A 6221-nucleotide genomic window follows, 5' to 3' on the forward strand; every position below is an offset into this window, starting at 1 on the left:
GCTGTAAAGAGAGAATTAAACCTGCCAGTCTGAAATTTTCTTTATATCCCAGAGCCATGGGATATGAGTAATGGGCATCTTAGAGAAGCCAGTTTTAGAAAATACAAGTAAACAATAAAAAGAAAGAAAAGAAAAATAAAATTATGTGGTCCTCATATAGTCAGCATTACCATTTGGTAATATGCCATTGCTAATGCGCCCAGACTTAATGTACGTAGAGATGCTGGTGTGCTGCACACTGAATCTTACCTTTCACTTGATGTGCTGTGCAGCTCTGAGTACCAACTGGCATCATGACTTGAGGTACACTCAACTTGAGATGGCTGCTTTCTTTAAATGATCTTTTTGACGGGCCAGTCAAGTAGTGTTAGTTAAGACATTTTGAGTATGAGTATGATTCACGGGCTTGTAGATTCAGTTAGTTACATTGTGGCCTTTAAATAGGGAAGGTTTTAGTCCGCTGATCCAAGTATACTATACGTTGTGTCAGCTCTGCTACCATAGTGTATGTTCATGTTTTTGTGACAGGGAACCTGGAGGGAAAGGGCTTCAGAAAGGATTTCTCTGCCCCCAAAGCGGCAGTCTCTACCCTCCTCCCTGTACTGTTGCTCCTGCTGGACACTCAGAGAAAGGTGTTCTAATAAAGGCAGTTGTTTGGTTACAGATGATTTTAAAACAATTAACTTCTAGTTCTGTGTTAAACTTAAATTCTGTTTTAATTTAGAAGTGTTTTTTCCTTTGCTGGGCATCAGTTACCTGTCTCCTTTCTTTCTTTCTTTCTTTCTTTCTTTCTTTCTTTCTTTCTTTCTTTCTTTCTTTCTTTCTTTCTTTCTTTCTTTCTTTCTTTCATAAGGTGGTTTAGGGTTTCCCACTGCCATGAAGTAGGCATGCCATAGGTCCTCTTGTTAAATATCAAAAGTCAGCCGAGAAAAACCAGTGAGCCTTTTTTTCTGACAAGTTTCTTCTCTTCAATAGCTTAGGAGATCTGAGGAGGATGAGGAAAAAGAAGAAGATATCGAAGTCCCCAAGGCCATGGGGGACATTTTTGAGTCTCTCGCTGGTGCCATTTATATGGACAGTGGGATGTCTCTGGAGGTTGTCTGGCAGGTGTACTACCCGATGATGCGGCCGCTCATAGGTACAGTGCCGGCTCTTTTCCCTTGGAGTATGTGGAAACATTGTTTAAAATGCTTATAGGGTCTTTGGTCACAAAATCTTTCATTTTGATTATAGAAAAATTTTCTGCAAACGTGCCCCGTTCTCCAGTGAGAGAATTGCTTGAGATGGAACCAGAAACCGCCAAATTTAGGTAAGAAGGAAATGTGCCTGAAAAACTAACGTAACTTAAAAACGAGAGTTCTTAAGAAACTATAACTGCATAGACGTTCTATGACCCAGTTTCCAGTTTTGGTCTGATTGACCACACTTTTCCTTTTTTTTTTTTCTAAAGCAAAGCTGAATGAAGGAGGAAAGAGCCTGTGTTGATTGTGCAGTAAGCCTGGTGCACAGTCAGCTTATAGGAGGGATGCTCAGCCCAAGAGGGCTAGAGGTGCTGACTGACGATAATAACAAATACCTCTGACTTCTAATTCAAACTGTCTGGTTTTTGCAGCCCAGCGGAGAGAACTTATGATGGGAAGGTCAGAGTCACCGTGGAAGTGGTGGGAAAGGGGAAATTTAAAGGTGTCGGCCGGAGTTACAGGATCGCAAAGTCTGCTGCAGCAAGAAGAGCCCTTCGCAGCCTCAAAGCTAACCAGCCTCAGGTTCCTAACAGCTGAAGCCTCCAGATGTGCAGACAGCAAGATGGTGAACCAAAATCACAGAAACACATCAAAGGATGATTCAGAGTTGACATGGAGCAGAGTATTGAAGGCAGAATTTAAAGTTTGATAACAAGATAGATAACAGAATAAAACATTTAATATGTGTATAAACTTTTTGGAACTAATTGTAGTTTTAGTTTTTTGCGCAAACACAATCTTGTCTTCTTTCCCCACTTCTGCTCTGTTTAAATCACAAGAGTGCTTTAATGCCGGCATTTAGCAAGTTTTGAAATCCTTTTGACGGGTTCTTTTGTTGTTGTTGTTTTGGTTTTTGCATTTAATTTCTGTTGACTTTGCTTGGTATTGAGAGGCCATGGAGCTTGACCCTCTAGAAGTCCCTAGAACTGGGTAGAGTCCTCTGGCCTTGCAGTCCCTCAATACTAGTGCCTATCCTGCAGCAGTTGTCGAGCCCAGCAGGACAGAATAGCTGTGACAGAATCACCAGTGTTGTTGGGTGCAGAGCAGACTCCCGGGCTCTGTTGCACTTAATAGTAAGGGACAGATTTGAGTCAGTGTTGGCTGTTGATGAGTCAAGCCCAGGTTTTCTGAATCTACATAGTACTGCATAGAGAGGGTTCTTGCCTTAAAAGTAGAGACTTGATAGTTTTCTTACTTTTTGGTCTTTTGGGAACAGATTGTTTTCCTTTTCCTTTATGCATTAGATGAGATGGGGTGACACAGCTCACTAGGGTACTTGCAATAGAATGATTGCAGGTAGGATTTCTGTCACACGTGTATATACACTAAAGACATTCTTAAAGCAGGGTGAGTAGTTTGGAGTTTAAAACATCATTATAGACGGGACATGTGACTAGGTGCCCAGTTTTCCTCAGACCTTCCTGTCAGGTAGTCCTAGTGGTGGAAATTCTTGCCCAGTTGATTGTTGTTTTAACAAAAGGACCCTGAGATGCAGTACACCTAGAGATGCTGCAGGTTTGTAATGGAGTTGAGACTCATTTAGAGTGGCAGAGCAGCACATCTGCTCCTGTCCGTGTTCCAACTGTGCCTGCAGTGTTGCCAGCATCACCAAAGCCGTGCCATTTATGCTTGGGGTCAGCGTTGAGGTGGACTGCCAGGACTGACACACCTGGGGTGGAAGTCACTAGTTTCGATAAACTAGGTCATTAGTTCTATCTCAGAATAAAAGGAACTAAAGCTTTTTAGGCATTCCTGGAGCTTCTTGATAAGGCTGTAGGCACTCTTCACTCACACAACTCAGTTACCCTCCTTTTGCGTGCATTTTCCCAGTTGGTGCTATGTTTATGTATCATGCTTGAAGTTTAATTTTTGCACTGTGACTATAATACCTCTTGATTTCCATTTTTAAAATGCTCTATGGGTTGGTCATACCCTCCCACCGACACGGTAGAGGTTTGCTGCAATTTGCCCTATTATGCTTGAAGTTTCAGCAGGCTGAGCCAGGGTGGCTCTTACTTTCACACATCCTTCTGAGGCTGATGCTTCATGTAATGCTGCACTTAGGTTTAAATTACCATTGGTTTTGCTGTGCACCATCCACCCACGAGATACCTGTGTGTATGTGTGTGTGTGTGAACACACAGAAGCTGTCGGACCCACTTTCTAAGGAACCTCAAGTGAAGGGGATAGTGAGTTTCTCCAGGATCATTTGTTGGCACCAGTCTTAAACTTAAATTGGGATTTAAATTATTAAGTGAGTTTTTTTGAGGAAATTAATTTGGGTGACTTGTTTTAAATATTTGATTCTGATTGAGATTGTAGTTATCGATTTGATTTAAAATACCCCCACTCCCCATGCATACACACAAATCTTAATGCAAGACATCATAGCAAGTTCAAACCAGGTGATCTTTTGAATGTTGTTGCTATAACTTTGACAGTTAGATAGTAAGGGGGTGGGGCTTGGGGAGGTGGAGTTTGTTGTCCTATCATAGTCTCTTGGTAATTTATAAACTACCTGATTCTCTGCATTGTGACTCATGCATTTATCCCTGTCATGGAATGCTCTTTTATCCTAGCACCAAAATCAGATTGTTTCACAGTTCCGATTCCTGGTGGTAGAAAAATGCCTCAATATATTTTGTGACCATAAGCAGAGTATTTTTTTTTGTTGTTGTTAATATTAAAAAGTTCAGAGTCGGATATGATTAGATCATCCATTCTCAGGGCTCAGACTTCCTCCACTATTCAGAATGTTTTATCAACAGCAAACTTGGGCTGTTTTCCTTTTTTTTTTCCTTGTTAGATGAACGTACCTGATAATTAATATGACTCACAGTTTGAAGCATTCTGTGATTCACCCAGAGACCAAGTTGAAAAAATAAAAAGTATGAGTTAGACACATGATGATCAGGAACGCTTCTGGGTTGTGGCGTTTGCCCCAGTTCCCCTGGTTGAAAGGCTTTGCATTTCAGAGAAGTCGCTCTCACCTGGCTTAATGACTTAGTGTTCCTCCTCTGCCGGTGTAGCTGATCTGAGGCGGAGAAGATGGCCTGTGCCTGGAAAGGCTGGTGAGGTTCACTGAGGAGGCAGCTGCAGAAGGTCCTCCTGCTGCTCCTTTGTGGCTTTACATACAGTCCTAGCCATGCTACGTCTTACGTGGCTCTGTCCTCTGTTCTGCCCATGCTGCACAGGCAAGGACAGTGCTCGGTATGCTCTACCTTCTTCCAGGGTTAATCTAGAGGAAGGGACATGGTTGGGCCTTGCTGCAGTTCTGATTTTCAAATTTGAGAAGATACTGTGATGCCTGCAGCCTTGTCACACACTTGCACAACTTAAATATTATTACGTCTGTGGCATTTTCTTTTTCTATTTGTAAGGTGAAAGCATGGCAGAAATTTTTGACTGAACACTTAATTATGCTTTTAAAATGTTTTGGTTACATTTCTTTTTTTTTGTATTATGTGAAATGATTAAATTTAGAATGACCTCTAGCTAGCACTCCTATAATTATCCTTTAAAATACGGATGTTTGTATTTTCCTGACAGTCGTCCGCCCTCAAAAAGATACAGACGTGCTGTCTAGTTAGCAGGGATTTGAGACGGCTTTGTTCTGCTGTTCAGTTCCTGTGTGACTGCAGAGCACTGAGAACAGCCAAAAACCCACAACCACCCGGTTTGCTTGTAGGGGCCTGTTGATTTAAAACTATTCCCTGCTCAGTGAAGGCGTCTAATCCTTCTGCACAAAGTTATGCTAGCAAACTGAGGCCTTGCACCTTTATTTCATGGACCTGAGCTGAGCCTATATCCTCGTCCTTAGCTGATGTCGTGTCTGCAGGGACACTTGGGTTTTGTGTGTCTCCTCTGTGCTTGATTTAACGACGTCCAAGAACCTATAGTTCCCACCTGCTGATTGCTTTTCTGGAATTTAATTATTTCTCAATAAATTTTGTATTTTATATTGTACACGAGACATTTTAAAGATATGTTTAAGACCAAGAATAGTTAAAATGATTGTAAAAGTTGTGTGTCTGGCATGGAGACCGTGTGCTACCCACTAGCAGGGAAAATGATCACCTCAAACTAACTTACGTATATTATTTTAATCATTATTTTATTCTTATTCAGTTTTCTTTGAAGAACAACCACAGACAGTTTAAATGTTACAAATGCCCTCAGAATTCACCTCAGCTCTGCTGGTTCTGTAGCAAAAGTGCAGAGGTGAATGGGAAGAACACGTCTGCCTTTGCTGTAAATAAAGGGAAATGACTAAGGTGAAGTCAGACTGACAGTTCTGCTGACAGTAAACCATGGCCATCACATGCTGCAGCTTTTTAAAGACACATAGTTCGTGCACATGGCTGTCACTGCAGGTCTGCGGTCAGCACCTTATGGATCACAGTTACCTTTAGTTGTTTGTTTTGTTTTCATTTTTCTTTTTAATAATTGTAGCCAATAAAGTTATGGTCTGTTCACTTTGTGTCTTTTTATCTTTTTTGTTTTAATGTTGTTACTTAATGCAGTGTGAACAAGTAAGTTGTGGTCGCAGTAGTAGTCTTGGAAGGTTGTCCTCCCATAGGGAAGCCCATGAGTTGTGTATTTTAATAAGATTGAGTTCAAGTTGCGCTTCATGTTCTGAGAAATGGCATAATTGTCTCTGCTGAGGTTCTACCATGCTGATTGATGTGTTCCAACTCCTGGATTGTCTGTGATGTATTTGACGTGTTCCTTATTGGGTTTGATAATTCTGGAACAAAGTGGACAGAATGTTCACTTCCAGATCCTTAGAACACATTTCCAGCATTGTTGGTTAAGTGAAAAGTTTATTAGTTTAAGTTTTTGACATTTTGAAAGGTGCAACATGAAGAGGGATCACCAGGCTGAGAGGAGCTAAAGTGGATAAGATGTAGTTTCTTTTTAGATTTCTTAGAACATTTTACCAGCAGTTAGCATGTTCATGCCTTTACCACTTTCACAGGG

General features: G+C 41.2%; 1 protein-coding gene across 4 annotated transcripts in view; it reads left to right on the forward strand.

The window, feature by feature from the left end:
• Dicer1 (dicer 1, ribonuclease III) overlaps nucleotides 1-5717 on the forward strand; it is a 69422-nt gene extending 63705 nt beyond the window's left edge. For all 4 annotated transcript variants that reach the window (XM_057783422.1, XM_057783424.1, XM_057783423.1 and 1 more), the window contains 3 exons: nucleotides 976-1138; nucleotides 1234-1309; nucleotides 1613-5717. In XM_057783422.1, coding sequence (XP_057639405.1) covers nucleotides 976-1138; nucleotides 1234-1309; nucleotides 1613-1778 — 405 coding nt within the window. In that variant the 3' untranslated portion in view covers nucleotides 1779-5717. The remainder of the gene's footprint in view (nucleotides 1-975; nucleotides 1139-1233; nucleotides 1310-1612) is intronic.
• The last annotated feature ends 504 nt before the right edge of the window (nucleotides 5718-6221 follow it).

The sequence above is a fragment of the Chionomys nivalis genome, chromosome 10 (assembly GCF_950005125.1).
Source record: "Chionomys nivalis chromosome 10, mChiNiv1.1, whole genome shotgun sequence".
NCBI classification, from domain to species: domain Eukaryota; kingdom Metazoa; phylum Chordata; class Mammalia; order Rodentia; family Cricetidae; genus Chionomys; species Chionomys nivalis.